This window comes from Zonotrichia leucophrys, chromosome Z (assembly GCF_028769735.1).
Source record: "Zonotrichia leucophrys gambelii isolate GWCS_2022_RI chromosome Z, RI_Zleu_2.0, whole genome shotgun sequence".
NCBI lineage: Eukaryota > Metazoa > Chordata > Aves > Passeriformes > Passerellidae > Zonotrichia > Zonotrichia leucophrys.
This window is the reverse complement of record NC_088200.1, coordinates 45,404,935-45,422,062: the sequence shown is the minus strand read 5'-3', so window position 1 is coordinate 45,422,062 and position 17,128 is coordinate 45,404,935. Positions and strand designations below refer to the sequence as shown.

At 42.2% G+C, this 17,128-nt stretch overlaps 2 protein-coding genes across 2 annotated transcripts in view; both read left to right on the top strand.

The window, feature by feature from the left end:
* The first annotated feature begins 474 nt into the window (after positions 1–474).
* On the top strand, positions 475–12,837 carry FXN (frataxin). The gene is made up of 5 exons (XM_064736722.1): positions 475–609; positions 2,058–2,140; positions 3,484–3,604; positions 6,950–7,047; positions 9,810–12,837. Exons 1-5 carry the CDS (start codon positions 475–477, stop codon positions 9,961–9,963), a joined length of 591 nt encoding a protein of 196 aa, XP_064592792.1. The 3' UTR covers positions 9,964–12,837.
* Positions 12,838–15,326: 2,489 nt separating this feature from the next.
* The window catches only part of TJP2 (tight junction protein 2), a 62,574-nt gene continuing 60,772 nt past the window's right edge, over positions 15,327–17,128 (top strand). The window contains exon 1 of the mRNA XM_064736721.1: positions 15,327–15,638. The gene's annotated coding sequence lies outside the window, so the exon portion shown is untranslated. The remainder of the gene's footprint in view (positions 15,639–17,128) is intronic.

Sequence of the window (17,128 nt, the reverse complement as noted above, 5' to 3'; positions counted from 1 at the left end):
GGCGCTCAGCGGGGGCAGGCCGCTCCTTGTCTCTGACACGTCGGGGTCCAGATCTCGCCGAGGGAAGCCTGAGCAGCACACCGGGCCCGGCACCCGTTTCCTAGGGACAGGAAACGGGTCCCTAGGCCGTGCTAGAGACGAGGGAAAGACACCGGTATAAGGCTGGCGGGGAAAGCCCCGCCGCCTCGAAAGCCTTGCGAGGCGGACAGACCGTGTTCGGCTCCGATACACCTGTGCTGTCTCGGTAGCGAAAGCGCTTGGCTTTGATTTATCCTGGCGCTGCTGAGGCTGGAGACAGCAGTGGCTGGGAGGAAGGGAAAACCCGCACACTCTCCCGCTGCTCGGCTCTGCCGTGCGGCCGAACGAGCCCTCAGGGCCCGGCCCCCCGCTCCCTTCGCGCCGCCGCGGGGAGGCGGTGGCGGGCGGCCGCCCGGCCCTGTCCCGCCCCGCCTCTTCCGCAGCGGCCCGGGTGCTATGTGGCGGGCGGGGGCGGCGGGCGCTGTGCGCGCCGCGGGACGGGCGGCGGCGGCGGCGGCCGGGGCGCGGCAGCGCGGCGGCACCGGGGACGCCCCGAGGGCGGGCACAGCCGCCGCCGGCAGCGGCCGCACGGTGAGCCAGGGGCGGGCGGACGGCGGGGGCGAGGCGCGGCCTGCGCCGCGGCGGGCGGAGCGGCCGTGGCCGAGCCCCGGCTGGGGCGGGCAGGGAGGGAAGGGCTACAGGCGGGGATTCGCTAGGCGGCCGCCGGCTCCGGGCAGGTCTGTGTCAGCCCGCGGCAGCCAGGCCGGCGCCGCCGCCGGGCCGCCTCCTCGCAGGCCGGCCGGCAGCGGGGCGCGTCTTCTCCTGCCCACTCTCCCGCCTGCCTTCTGCTTTCTCGTTCTCTCCGTGCCTCGGGAGCTGGCGCACACCGGAGCTGGTGCGTTCCTCTGCTGCCCCTCTCCAGGCGCAGAAGGCGGTGCTGGCCGCCCTCAGCCGGGTGTGGTACGCGGAGGCAGGTGCCGGCTGTGTGCCGACACCGCTCTTGGCAGCCTCCAGTCACAAACCGAATATAGGAGCACACTGATGGAATTAATGCCTCAGCCTCGACAGAGCTTGAACGTGCTCGTGGTCTTGTAGGTTTTGATTCTGAGCGTGTATAAAATGCTGTAGGGTAAGGATGCAGTCAAGCATATAAGCAGTGTGGTGTATTTTGTCGACCGGTATCTTTGTGTCGCCCTTCTGTCCTTTCTGCCTGTGTCGTGGTTTTGGACTAACAGGCAGCTCATTGCTAATACATGCGGATAGGTGTTGCGCCACATGGAGAGAGATCGGCCGTTCTTGAAGAGAGGCTGACATAGCTCCTTTGCAAGTGTCACTTGCTTTTCAGCTCCGTCTGAAGTTTTCAGAACCTTGCATGAGTACACAGAAAGTAATCATGAGTGCTGTTCTACCATTAAGCCGAACGGTCAGTGCCAGTTAGGAAGATAATGCAAATCATGCCGTCTTCCTTTCCTGCTGGATAGGATAAATACTTCTACTACTGTGTCTGGCCTGGGGATACAGCTTTTCCATAATTTGGAAATCTGGGATCTGAAGTGGTTTTGGCTCTTTCTACATAAGGATGATCCAAGGTTTGTGTTTGTTTCAGCGTAATACGTTCCTGACTTCCATCAGAGGGACGCATGTTGTTGGTAGTGCAGCATTTGAGTAGTGGATACTTAGGAAAATCTGAGCCTAAGTTATTTAATAGACCGAAGTTGCTCAGTAATTCTGTGGTAGAGCAATAGAAAAGTTAGAATAGTTCTCTTTTCTTAGTTCATTCTTCTATGAATGAGAGGGTGTGGGGCTTTATTCCATTAGCTTGCATAATGAAGACAGGGATAATTCTAGATTGCTGCAATTATCTGACGACTAAAGATGCATAATTCCTTCCATATTAGCCCCGCAATATAGAATATGAACATTTTACTTGAGGATGGAAAGGACTTAAAGGAGCTGTTTAATTTATATGATAAATACGTAGTTTATAATTCATTACATTTTAACTTTAATTCCATTTTGTTTCTGCTTACTTTAAACAGCAATTACAATATTATTCAGATGTGAAGAGCAGGACTGCTTGGTTCATGAATTTGAGAAATGCAAGAACTCTGAGTGACACAAGGTAAAAATACATTTTGAGATACTCATATGAAAATATTGGTTATGTATTTTAGAATAACTTATATATGTACTAATACTACCAAACTAATGTAATGTTGACATGATGTAAAAGACAACTACAGTTTCAGCTAAAAGCATTTTGTGTGTATTTGCGAAGTCACTTAGCAAATATACAAATTACAAAATTGTGTACCTAAACACAGGTGTCTAGCACCATTTCACATGTGCCAGAGGATCAGAAATTTCTGCGTGTTCTGAGAGAATGTGACACAGCATCTCTTGGAGACTGCTCCCTTCTGATGCAGTAGTTGTAGACACAATAAAGGATTATGCAGATGTCTGAAATGGCTCTTGCCTTCAGGTGCCTAAAGTGGACCCTGAACCTGTACATGAATCCTGCCCGATCCAAAGGCTTTCTGTTCCCCATGCCCCAAAGCATTTTTTGGTGTCCTTCACATCAGTGGCATAGAGTATATTTCAGTAACTGGATAAGAAACTTTTCTAATAGTTTCTGTTATGAACTGATATATATTATATATTCAGCCCATAGCAGCTGTTTCATTGCCATAAGTATTAGCAAAAATTGAGATTATTTTCCCAAAGTGTTTGCTGGCAGGGACACCCCTTTACACACTCAGCTGAAAGCTGACACTGATAGAGATGGAACAGCTTACGTGATTTTAATTACATTTGGTTAATTAAACTGTTCTGCTCTTGGTTCCACTAAAGACTGAAGGAGAATTGGTCTCACAGGTGCTTTAAGCCTTACGTAATGGCCACAAGGGTGCTTTGAGACTCTCTGGAGTAGTCTGTAATTCATAAGTGTTAGTTCATAAGCACAGTTTAAATAACATCTAATTACCAGGTTGCATGGGTAATTCCAGTTGAGGAGGCAAATGCTATGCATAAACATGACATGTGATATTGACATTTCTAAACTGTGTATAGCTACAGCAAGTTTTGTAGAGCCTAATGACATATTTCTAAATGGGAGATGCTTTTGTCTCTATTTGTAGAGTTCAAAACTTAAACAAAGTCCTATTATGAAAATTCCTTACTTTAAAATCTGATGCTGTTTACTAAATGGGGTTAGTATATCTAAGGAAGCAAGTATCTTTTCCTCAGTTAAGAGATCTCTAATACCAACTAATTTCAAAATTTCACTTCCATTGATAAGGTGGATTGTCAGTTACATCACCTTAAGAAAAATGACTACTTGTTTTATAAGATCATTTCATGGTTACAGTTTCATCCAAAGCTGTGGTCTTGGTATGTTTTTATTATAGGGAGAATGCTGTCTTCCATGCTTTTCCTCCTAATTGTGGACTTCTATGTCATTTGTAGCTCTTTAGATGAGACAACCTATGAGAAACTGGCTGAAGAAACACTGGACTCCTTAGCAGATTTCTTTGAGGACCTGGCAGATAAACCTTTTACCCCAGAAGATTATGATGTCTCTCTAGAGGTATGTTTTAAATATTATATTACCACTGTAATTATTGTAGGGGTTTTTTCCTATTATTTGAAGGAGAATTTTAAATTAGTCACCTTAGTGCTGATACTAAAAATGCAATGAATTTTTACCCATTTATTGTATACTGACCAGGGCAACAATTCTGGTGAGAAGCAACACATACCATTGTGTGATTTAGGGATTCAAAATTTTTCATGTTTAGAGAAAGACATAATATTGAATAATACATGAGCACAGTGGAGATGGAAACTGTTCTCTTATTTCACATTGTTCTATAAATTTTCCTAAACAGGCACAGTCAGTTCCCTTCTGGTGTACTACATAGCACAGTACATCTCATGTAACTGTTAGAGCAGTTTCTTTGGTTGCCCTGAATACAGACAAGCAGCATTTGTATTGACCAGGTAGTGTATGTTTGTCCTGGCTTTAATGACAGCCTGTGGTGGAGAGAAGCAACAGGAGGGTGCAGTGTTGGACAGGTTGTTGCAGAAGTGAGACCAGAGCGTACACATGGGGAAGAGGCTACTGTCACAGGAGACATTGCATGGCTGGAGCCTTCAGTAGCCAGTTACTCAAATACAGGAGTGACAGACTCAGAACAAAAATGTTTGTGTTATTTGTATAGGGGATTTATTAGTTTTTTTATAAATTCAGTTCCTGAAGTGATCTATGTCTTACAGCCCTCAACATGACTTGGAGAAGAGTGCCGTTTCTCCCTACAGTACTGTCTGCTACACAGGTTTTTCAAAACTGCAGTTTTTTGAGGTCACATAACTATTGCTCTCTCTTCATGTCTTAACCACAACGAGATTGCTTTGTACTGGCACTGTCAGTTATGTTTTTGTGCCCCAGAATGTTGAATCAGGTGGTTTGGGTTTCACTGTGCAAAATACAAAACCAAAACAAAAGCCTGTAGTTTTTGGACTTCCTTGTGTAGCTTTGTCATCATAATTTTCATTCTGTATTTCTGATAGCTAGGATATAAAATAACATATTGCCAGTAGCTTTCTGTTCAGCAAATACTACTTGTTGTTTTAATTAAGTATATAGATAATGTTACAGCTAATTGCTTTTCTGGTAGAAAGCATTTTAAAACGTTACTCTTCAGTATGTTTTAGGAGATCAATGTACCTATTAGCCTGATGTAACTATCCTAGGACAAAAATAAGCAATAGTTGAAATTTACCTTTTTAGTATTATTAAACACTTCATTATGCTAAGCAGATGAGTTATGTCATAATTTTTTTCTCCATCTACTGTATGGTGGATTATGTTTGACATTGACTTGTGAAGCTCAAGAGCTAATACTTTTACATCTTAATTTTTATCAGTGGTCCTTTACTATATAGACAGGATGATGACAATTAATAATATGCTGTCATTTCTGTTGAAAGGAGAGGGTTAAATAGCCCAGGTTTTAATTCTAAACAAACAGGGTCAGTGCTGCAAGAAACCACAAGGTGGCAAATGTGATAAAGGCCTGCTGTGGCTGTTGTAACTGTGAGTGCTTTGAGCAATTTATATTTTCGTGTTCAGGAAAAAAAAGAATCTCTTTAGAAGAATATTTTTGTTACCGGGAAGTAGCAAACATTCATCCAGTAGTACAAAATACATACAGCAGTATTTCTTAAAATATGGTAAAAGTATCTTGCAATTTAAATTCTTAAAAAAATTCAAGTAATATTTTCTTCAATTTTGAGTAGCATTTGAGAAGTACTGTAAAATATATGAGAAAATGTTTTCAACATATCAGTAGAGGTTAACCTCTATTTACCTTGCAAGGATGGAGGAACAATACTTTCTAACAGCTGATACACAGTATAAACAATAGTATAATTTTTTGTTGACTCTTTGAAAACCTATTTACTTATAGTGTGTCTGTAGAAACATGTAGCACACTGAATACTTAGTATGGCATTACAAATCTCATAGAAGAATGCTATATACAGAACCTGTATATCATTATTCAGGCCTAATCCTCCATCCTGTTCTTATTCTGCTGTATCTCTACAATTCTAAGACCATGAGATATGGAAAACTTGAAATTCTGACAACCAGAGAAGTAGCTTGTTCTTGCCCTTCTGTGCACTGTACTAATGTCCAATAGAAATAACTGGCAGGACAAACCTGATGGGACTTGTAACCAGAAGACACTTTTATTTTTATAGCTTTTATCACAGATTTACCTATTCTGTGCCTTAAGCACAGAAAGAGCAGGGAAACTAAGGTAAAAAATCAGATCCCAAGAGTATTATTTTAAGCCTAGTGCTACTTGAGATATGTTCCTCTGAGTTACTTTGTAAGGGAAGGAAGCTTTGAGTTGCTGCTTGTGCTACAGAGTATGTTGGCAGGCAGGAGATACTCATGCCTGAAAGTATTTTTCCCCATAGTGAGTGTTTATACATAGCAAATAGCCAGGCAATGATATGTACCTCTAGTAGTATCTTCTGACTAAAGCATGAAAGGTATGATACCCTTAAAGAAGCTTTGTTGTGCCATAGGCCTTGAAGTATTTGAGATACTGTGAACTAAATAAATTATCTGAATCGTCACATTGCATTCTGTAGAAATATTTCCCTTTTAAATTAGTATCATTCAGATCACCTTTAGATCAACTCCAGTCCAAGTATTGTTGTTTTTTCACTCTTAAAATCAGAACAGAAAATATTTTTGTCAGTTACTAGAAACATGAATTATGTTGTCAGTAAGAAATATGAGCAAGAAAGAGAAAATAAATGTTCACCAGGATAATTGTGTAAAGGTGACATAACCACAGCAAAACCAGACTCATGGAAAACCAGAGTCATGGAATTTAGAACTGGAGGATTTTTTCAGGAATGAATCCGAATTATCAAGAAAAATATGTGTTTGTTCCCTGTAAAACTGTTACCATTACTGAAGAAAAGTAAGGTAGAATTGCATGGCTCAGAAATCTGGCAATGACACATAAAGCTTCTTGACTTTGGACCACACCAGTTCTGCATTGTTCATTAATATAAAAAAGTTTTATTGGATGATGTTTTAATCATTGCAAAATGAATTGCAATGGTCTGGTCTTTTCAGGATGCCAGGTCCAAGCTCAAGAATATTATTTAAGTAGTAACATTGTGAATGGTACAAACACACTAAAATCAAACTCTGACCAGAAAGTCTAAAGTCTAGTTCAGACTCAAAGATATGCTAGGTTTAATGATCATTCTCCTTAGCTATTATTGTTTGGGAAGATGGTTGAGAATCGGATACAGGTATGTAAGTTTCTGCCAGTGCAGGTGAAGTAATTGTTGTCAAAGTAGCGGGATACAAATTTTTTATTTCTTACTTTCTTTGTCTTTTAAGAATGGAGTACTAACAATTAAATTGGGTGGAGACATGGGAACATACGTAATCAATAAGCAAACACCAAACCGGCAGATTTGGCTGTCCTCACCCACTAGGTAAGTTAGTTACATAATATCTGCAGACTGGGTGGAAATGTATTTCCTCTTATTTATAGCATGGCATGATCATGTAATATCCTTTTCATAAATAACCCTTCTACTAGGCATAGTCTTAAAATGTGATATAATCTAAATATTCAATAATGGTTTGGTACAGGGTTTCGGGCACACTGCAGTATTACTGCATACCTAAATTAATTGTTACAGGAAATGTGTAACAAAGAATTTTCATACGCTGTTTCAGCCCAAAACCACTGCCTATAGGAATATAGCTTACTCATAGGAAATATTACCAGCAATGATTAAAAAGAAACAAACAAAGCTTCTGTTGGAAAAAGAGTGATGATGATGTCATCATCTAAACCTCTCTTTGTGTTTTAAACAGGGTGGCTCCTTCCCTTTTAAGCTTGTGGGATTTCCTGCTTTATATGTTTATGTATGCCACACTGGTTGTTTTTGTCCAGCCTCTGCACTTCACAGGAGACTTAGCTAGCTGCTTCCTCTGCCTTTCCTAATGATGTGTTTTGATCCATTTCAGGTTTTAGGCTTGGTTTCAGCAAGGAGGGCAGCCATATAAGTGGGAAAATGATGTAGCTGTCCCCCCTCAAAATCTGTATTCTTTGCCATGATCCCTTGAAAAGAACCCAGGGAGCTGATAAGTGTTAATGGTGAAGGAACGAGCTTATAATATTTTTGTGTAACTGACACACGAGCTTCATCTCTTTATAAAAACCAAAATTCAGATAATTCCCGTCTGTTTAGCTCCAGGCAAGCTAAGACATATGTGCTCCAGAAAATGGAGTTTGAGGAAAAAAGTTAAATTTTTCCTTTTTGTACTCCCTTAACTGGTGTTAGATAAACAGTGGTATTTCCTGGAACATGATGCTATGTGTTCACTTATTTCCTAACTTCTGAAAGGCAACTCCAGCAAATACTGTATGATCTGAACTGTCATCTTCTTAACTGCAATATGCTGGGAATTGAAAAAAGGAAATGTCGCTGCCAGTAATTGCTTGTATTGAATGTTTTGGAGAATTTTTTACACTAAATGTTGACATTTAGTCTTATATTCCAGGGGAGATTAATTTGTCAAGTTGTGAGACATTTTTCTTGGAATTTTATTTTGTCATCTGTTTGCTATTGAGTATCCGTACACCTGAGTGAAACTTTACTTAGTTGACAGTTACAAAAAAGGGGCATCAGAAGATGTGTGCAACCTGCCAGCAGTGTGATTGCATTAATTTAATGTAGCTCCTGACTGAAAAGACTTTTCAGCCTTACAGAATGTTAGCAATAGCTTAATATGATATTATAATTTTTTTTCTCTTATGGTTGAAACATATATGCAGACTTTCCATGAGCAATACATTTAGTCTATTATTAACGTGCATTTTTGCTTAAACCGTTAATTTGAAAGTCACATTTGTACAGTCTTTTGGAGATTCATAGAACTATGAAGGTGTTTCATGTGGTAACCTTATCACTGATATTTACTGCATAACATTTAAAACCAGTTCAGATAATATACATATTTCTCTGTCATTTATTAAATGACAGATCTTAACCTGATTTTTATGAATGACAGGATCATATTCCATCGTTCTCTGGGTGCAGGAGAGTATAAACATAAGCCTGTGCTGCAGAGGTGAAGTGAGAAATACTTAGTAAAATAACTGGAGCACATAACCCTGATTAAAACAGTTACTACTTAAATAAATGCTTAATAAATGCTTACATAAATGCTACTGCTATTTATGCAAACAGAAGTTACTACTTCTGATGCAGACAGTGAGACTTCAGTGAAAGTGACTTGGATTTATGCTTGCCTTTGTAACTTCTCATACATTGAGCAGTGATTGGAAAGTTCTTCATTTGACTATTGTGAGTAGCTCGGGATAGTCAAGGTTCAGATGAGTGCTTATGATGGTAGGGAGAGAACCTGCAGATTTTTCTTATGTATATACAGACTAATCTGTTTTTTAGCAGACTTGGCATGTTGACTGAGTTCCAAGGTATGTGTCCTACAAAATCAAGGGTTTCTCCATTTATCCCAGATAATAATTTCATTCCTTTCTGTTTTCTTTGCTTATCTAATGTTACCAGCAGTGAGTACCTTTGAGTCATTCTCCCACCCGATGTTTGGAAAATTAGGTGGATAGCAAGGTCTGGAGTAGAACCCAGGTGTTCAAGTTTCTTTCTTGATACTTAATGTAAGCCTGGAAAAACCAATTCAATTACAATATAATAACATAGCATTTAGTTATAAGTCTGTCACATGCCAATATATTTGCTTTCAGGGGCTAAATTATTTTGTTGCATCTAAAAGGAAATTATTTTTGCTTTGGTGTGCTTAGAATATTTGCAAGAACTAATCAGTGGCATTAATTCAGCATTATACAAATATCTGTAGTGATATTTGTGTGCAAGAAAATTATATCTGTGAGGGAAGATTGGGATAAAGGAAGGAGTTTTGGGGAAATCAGTGCCAAAAGCAGGATGGGAAAGTGCTTGTCTCCCCTTGGACTGACTGATGTATCTTGTCACCTTTCAGATATATCTATTTGATGGCTTAGTAGTTCCTGACATACCAGGCCTTTTCTGCTCCACTTCCTCAGACTGCCCACCAGCCGTTCCCCATGCTGTCTGTTCCTTTTCCTGGGCACTCTGTCGCATACATTATGCATACAGGCTTCCAGCAGGTCTCCTGAAATAATATGTACTTACACAGTGTGTGATGTTCTGTTGTGTTTTTTTTCTAGTGGGCCCAAGCGCTATGACTGGACTGGACGGAATTGGGTGTATTCTCATGACAGAGTATCTCTTCATGAACTACTATCAAAAGAGTTTTCAACAGCTTTAAAAACTAAATTGGATTTGTCCTGCTTAATATATTCTGGGAAAGAAGATACTTGATTTTATTCTACCTCATGGAAGTTTAAAGACTTTAACCTCAAGCCAAGCTCTTTCTTAGGCTGAAGTACCTGAGCTTAATTCTGTTGTTTTTCTTGGCATCAATATATTGTGCAACAAAAATGAAAATAACATATTTTTTTCTCTATTGCTTAGTCTTTGGATTTCCGTGGGCTTTTTGAATCCGTGCAGTACACATGGTTGAGGTCGCCCATCCTGTCACTTCATTTCTTGCTTTCTTCCTGCAGAAGTCATGAATTTTTAGTTTCTATAGACGTGTTTGCATGTAAGGACTGACTGCCTGGTGACTTCTGACCAGCACACAAACACTGAACTTTCCTTGGTGAAACATTCACCCAAAACAAGAAATGCCTGCCAGTTACATTGGCATAAATTGCGGTACTGTGAATGTACTGCCTCAAAATTTGTGGCTATTGTAATACATCATAGTCACATTTAACATGTCATAGTGCATGTAATGACAGTTTTTTTCTTAGTATTGCAGAACTTGCTATTCTCCAAATTCTAAATTGTAGTGTGTTTCACCTCAGGATTTATTTTTTTGAGCTAAACTTTAAATTACTTAGACATTTTTGTGGTTCTGAGCATGATATGGAATTGGAAAAGCTAGTATGTGAAGTTTAAGCTGTATAGCAATACCTCTGCAAACATTTAATTCTGTTACTGTGCATTTCTCTTTCTCTACCCTTTTGTTCTTCAAAGAGTGAAAATACTTTTTTTTTGAGCCAAGCAAAATTAAGTTCATGAAAATTTGCAGTAGTTTTATTCTACTGCATTTCTTCAATAGTTTATCTTCTTACCACCATGATGCAGCAAGTCTCCCCCTGGTACCGTGCTGATGGAGAAATTTCTTAGAATCAAGTATTGTTCTTAGGCTGATGAAGCTGTCTTCATTAGGCTATTAAATATGTGAAGGGAATAAACTATATACTCCAGATCTTGCAACAAAAAACAGTTAAAGAAGTAATGAACAGCAATACTTCAGCAATTGCACTGTTGTAATATTACAGCTTGCAGATTTTAACTGTCTGTAAAATGGAAGGACCAAATTATTGACTAATGCATGAGGGAAAAATTATACCGTGCTCTTGCAGATTGTATGAAAAGATGTTCAGTCCTCAGTATATTTCTTTTCAGTTTCTCTGATGCTGTGGTTAGTTTGGCATGATTTTCTAGCTAGCTTGACAGGGAAGGATTGATTTTGTCATTGAAGAACAATAACTGTAAAGTGTTCTTGCCCAGTATTTGCATTTAGAGATTTAGAGTATAAGCATTGTTACCTGCTATTTCTCACTACTAAACAGAGAAATGTTTCGATGGAAGTAGCTCTTGGTTAATGGTTCATGCTCTGTGCATGTTTTACAATCAATATGAATTTCAGCACTATTGGATGAGGTAAATACAATGACTCCCAGACCTCATAAGAGTAAAGCATGTTTTTTCAAAAGAGTACAGGGAGGTAAAAATAGAATATGTTTTTGCAGTTCTGAATTTAGAACACTGAAGATAATTTATAGCATATGGAAATATGTATTTTTATGTAGTTACTTTTATGATATTTAACTCAGTCTCCTACAATTTCAGATAGTCGTTTAAACTAATTTGTGTAGAAGTTAATGACATGATATCTGAGTCAAGGATACCTGGTTATTCCTTTGCCTGACCATGTGAAATTATTTTTTCCAATTGACTTCTCCAAAAATTATTTTCCTAAGTATTTGCATGCAATATGACCACTCATATGCATCTGATTCATATTTGGAAGTTAATTTTCCATTCCCTTACATCTGGTAGAAATGTTTATAGTTAAATAAAATTGAATGTGAAATTCTTAATTCATTATGTAAAGGTATGATTCAAGAGTTTGATGATAAGGGTGAAGGCCACAGACGTGCATACTTTTGAATTCTTTCTGTTTTGTAAAACACATACTGGAAAGATTCTGTGCAAGTGTGGCCAGTTGATGTGAATCTTGTAAGAGCAGTTCAGCTTTCACAGTTTACATGCCTTGCCCTTAATCTGTAATGCTACTGCTATTTATGCAAACAATTTCCTGGGTTTAGGTATCTGAGTAACAAATGCGTTTAATCTTAGCTGAAGAAAAATAGTGTCAGCAAGTTAGAATGAGTTTTATCTCGATGTACAAAATGAATCATAGGACATGACTCATTTTTTGCTTTAATACTTGCATCCAGTTTTAAGTAGGGGGCAAGGACTCCCATGAGCCATCACACTTGTACAATGGAGGCACAGAACAAGCTCTAATCCTAATATCAGACTGCTTATTGCCCCAAGACAAGTAACACTTCTGTACTGTTTTTTACTTCCATAACTTACAGAATAAAAAGACTGTTGAATAGTTCCCCACCTGACATCATGTCAACAGTTTCTTGCTTCACCTCTCCCAAAAGAAATAGCTGAAGGACAATCATTAAATATAGACTATGCACAGACAGTATTAATGAGAACCACTGTGTTATGGTCATTACTTTTTTCCACAGTCCAGTGCTCCACTGTTGGTGAAGGAGAACATGTAGAATATTTTGGAAGGATGAGTTGCCATTTCATAGCTTTACTGGCTGCCTAAGCTCAGCACATAAATTGGGGTGTGTTGGGCTTTTTTTAGTTACACCAGAATTTTCATCAGCTGCTAATCTGACCTAAGTTCTTGTCTGGTGTTTGCTCATTTTCTTTTCCACTTGTGTGTAATTCGTAAGAAAACACTACTTCTTTGTAGGATTGTTCCATGTGATAAAATCATTACATCTTATTTCCTTAAAATATTGCAACTTCAATAAATGGGACAAAGGCCTGTCCTGAAGAGGACGTACTGGAATAAAAGAAAGGGGGTTTACAGGAAGGTTTGTGTTTGATTATTTTTAGCTTCTGGTTAGTGGTTGAATTCCGCGATTGTGCTAACCAGCTCTGTAATATGTGGAAGTCCTGGGAAGGAAGGCAGAGGCTTGCCAGAAAACCTGAAAGAACATTCAAAATAGTAAAGGAAGCACGGGAGGGGCAGAAGCAAAGTCTATCAGGAAGAAATTAGCTTTGTACAACAGCAGATGTCGTTGGCAGGGCAAGGAGAGATGCGGGGCAGACTGCTTCATGTTGCCCTTTAGGGAATGGTGTTTTAAATTTATTCCACTATATATAATTTTAACCAATCAAACATGTTCCAGTCCATTTTGCTATTGAGATTTTTTGTTTTAATTCCTATATAAAGATAACAAAAAATTGTGTGGCGTTACGTCCCTCTCTCTCCCAAATTGTCTTTTATGTAAATTGTACTGCTGGCAGTTGTAGAACAAAGACCTTATTCATGCTTTTTACTGAGGGAGGTGACCAGTGGAGGTTGCTTTGCTGCTCGTAGGATAAACAGAGCCATGAACAATTAAAGTATTCTAAACAGTTCCTTACTGCAGACTTTTTTTTTTGAAATTCAGGTTAAGGAAAGACAGACAAGTTTAGATTAGAAAACAATATATATTTAAAATAAGGCATATAATATTGATGCCCTCTCCAGTTTGCTGAATTGATTTTAAAATTCTTTGTATTGTGATAATTATGCAAAGTGATCAGTAACACAGTGAATAAGTTTGCAAGCATTGTTACTTTCCAGATGAAGGCTCTTCTGCTAGCAATCAATGTTCTCTGCTGTTGTACTAAAAGAAGTCAGTTACATATTTAATGTGTCCATAGTCTTACTACTCTTAACAACATTTTAGGAGCATTAACCGGACATCCTAAGGCCACTGTTACAAAAGATTTTGAGAACTAACAGATGAAGTTTTAAAACATTCATTAAAGAAAAAGGCACCTACCACAGTGTAAACCAAGTAATCTGACACATACCTGGAAGTAAAACTAAATTTCTATTTCTTGTGCCTTGATTCTGCCTAAAAGCAATATTGCATTACGTGCTGATCATAGAATTAGTCTGTAGGTGACTGAAAGCACCAAGTTTATAAATTAGCCCTGATTTAGTCTTTTTTTTTTCCCCTCTGACTTTTGCTGTTGAGGCTTTTAGACTGAAATAGATACTTGAAGGCTAGTGTATGCACTTGCATGTTAATTATTAACAATAGCTAGAAGCAGGCCTTTCCATACAATATCTGAATGCAGTTTCATATTTGCTCTAATAAAACAGGTTCTTTCAGGGCCTCCTTCCAAAGTCCAGCCTCTTCACGAAGAATACTGTTTGCCTTCCTTATCTTACTTTCTGTATGAGATACAGTGCATGAACTGTATCTATTGAGGAAGAAATTTATCTGAATTAGAAGTGCAGTGGGAGTCTGGTATATTTCTCACCTGCAACTAGCAACAAACCATAAAACTTTAAGTAGACATTGTTCCGCAGGCCTGATCCGGGTGGGAGTGTGCTGTTTAATTTTAGAGGTGCTTGCAAGGGGTTTAACTGTCCACCAGATAAGACAGTAGATAAGGAATTCCTGGTGACATTTAGTGCTTTACAATGCAAAAGAAATACGACTCCAAAGAATCCTGCCAGGGCTGTTTCGCCTTGCCTTTCTCATCTCAGCTGCAGGACAGCAGTGATGCTGAAAGCTGATACCTGTGGAATGCCAGCCTGGAGTGTATTTCTCTCCTGGTATGTTGCAGTTTCGGGAACAGTATTGGTGGACTTGCAGAGTGACACGGGGTGTTCCGGCCTGGAAACGGAGCTACTCTGCCTTCTGCTAATCCTGGACATTTCAGCTGAGAGTGATGATGTGAACAGAGCTCTCCCGAGCTGTCAGTAAAGAGGCCGCAGCTATTCTGTGATAAAGAGCAGGGAAAAGCAGATTGAGAGGCGTACGTGGAACACTGCGCTGTGGTGTTAAAGGCTGTCTCAGAGGTCTTCCCGTTAGAAAGGTTCAGATGGGCAATGATCCCAAAGTTCCAAACACACTGATGTAAACGGAAAACACACCCAAGCGCTGGGCTGGGTGACGGTGAGTTCTGCCAGCGGCGACCGGGCTCCGCCGTGCCCGCCCGCAGGTCCGCTCTGCTGCCTGGGCCGGCGCGGGGTGCCTGGGGCAGGGCCGGGACCACACCGGGGGGCAGCGCCGGGGTCCCCTGCCGGGAGACGGGACGGGCAGAGAAAAGCCGGGGGGCGGGGCGGCCTCGCCGCGGTGACTCAGCGGCGCGGAGCACCGGGCTGCGACCGGTATTTCCTGTTCCCCTGCCGCCGCCGCGGTGTCGGTGTGTGCGGGCGTGGGCCGGGGCAGCCGGGCGAAGGCACCCCTGGACTGGAGGGGCGGCAGCCGCAGGTGGGGGCGCGCCTAAAGAGGGGGCGCGCCGCCCGCCCCGTCCGGCCGCCACCGCCCCTCCCCTGCCGTGCCCTGCCCTGCCCTCCCCATCCTTCCCCTCTCCTCCCCACCTGGGGGCGAGGCCGGCACCTGCAGCGGGAGCCCGCCCCGGCGTGGCCGCACCGCCCCCGCCCGCGCCCCGCAGGAAATCGCCCGACTCAGCGGGAGCGGCCACAGCGGACCCGGACCCAGCTTCAGACTCGTCCCCAGTCCCAGCCTCGGCCCTGCACTCGGATTCGACGCCCTCAGTCCCTGCCCGCTCCGGGGCGACAGGGCAGGGCAAGGCGCAGTCCCAGCGCCGGGGCGCCTCTGGGACCTCTGCTCCCGCTGCCGGACGCCCTCCGCGAGCAGGCGAGTATCCCCGCGGGATGTCCCCGCCCCGAACCCGCGCTCATCGCCGCTTTCCTCCCCCCGGGCAGGTGCGGTGCCCCCCGGCACCCCCTGTTCTCCGCGGCCGGTGCCTCCTCTCCCCGCCCCGGGGGCCGCGCTGCGGCCACGAGCTGCCCGGCTTCTCATTCTCGTTCCTTTGTGTGCTTTGGCTTTTATCGCCCTGTTGCCTGCGCTCCTCAGGCGCGCCTTGCCGCCTTTGTCCGCGCACTCGGACCCGCCGCGCCCCCGCGGGGCCCCCAGGCCGGTCCCGCGCCCGCCGCGCACCTGGGCGACGCGAACAGCCGCGCTCGGCCGGGGATCGGCTTTTCTCTAACGGGATTAAGCGGCTCTCGATGACTTTTTCCGTGATAAGTACTTTCCGGGAGAGCGCGATACTACGCGGAAAGTGGGAGAGATGTCACCAGCGAGTCGGGGTGTTTGTTTACCCGGGCTACTCCCGGGGGGGCCGCTGGCGGGGCGGATCCCCCGGGCAGCTCACGCCCCCGCTGCCGGGGGCTTGGGCTGCCTTTGTTGCGCAGAGAATTCCTGAAATCTTTATGTTGGCACATCCCGAGTGAATTCCAGCCGTGCCTTGGGCTTTGACTAACTGGGTCAGGGGAAGTTTCAAGTTAACAGGGAACCGTGAAACAAAGGACAGGCAGTTCCAGAAGACAAATGCTTTAATTGCCCTGTTAAAGTGCCTTGGCATCGGCCGTGTTTGCGGTGTTGGAGCCCAGGTACATTAGATTCTCACCCTGGAGTGCCAAGCTTGATCTATCAGTGGCATGCAGTTGTTTTAGTTGACAACTCTGCCCTTACTTACCCCATACTTGAAACCTGTTTGCCTTTTTTTCCAGCATGAGAAAGTACATGCTGTTTGAACATACTTATGGAAGAGCCATATAACAGACTCTTACAGAAAATCAGAAAACCTTCATGCTTCGGTGTTGCTTTTTAGTAGTTGTTCACTTGAAACAGAGAGAATGTCTGAATTAGCTGCTTCCTAGCTTCAGTTCATAAAATTGCGTCCATTTCCACAGCTAAGATGATTCTCGAGGGCTCTTGGCCCCACAGCTGTGCTTCAGCAGAGGCTGCAAATGTCTGCTTTGTTTTAACCTTCGGAGATAATTATCAAGGTCGCATCATTTGCAACACAGTAGATTACCTTTTCTTTTGTTCTGCAAAATTTTAAAGGTTGAGAACTGTGATTCACCCCTAGTTCGAAAAATAAAAGAGAAACTATTATGTGCAAAACTGCGTCTTTAATTTGTGAAGCGTTTGTCGTCTAAGGCTTTAGCTATCAGCTCTTTCAAATAGAGATACTTGTCAGGATCCAAGAAGTCCTGACATAGCAAGAATCAGGTACTGAAAGGCAAAGGAGATTTGCTTGTGTAAATTAATACTAATTGGGAGATCATCAGGCTGCTTTAAGAGACTTTGAAATGTTTTTCATTTAGTAAGCATGTGTGTGC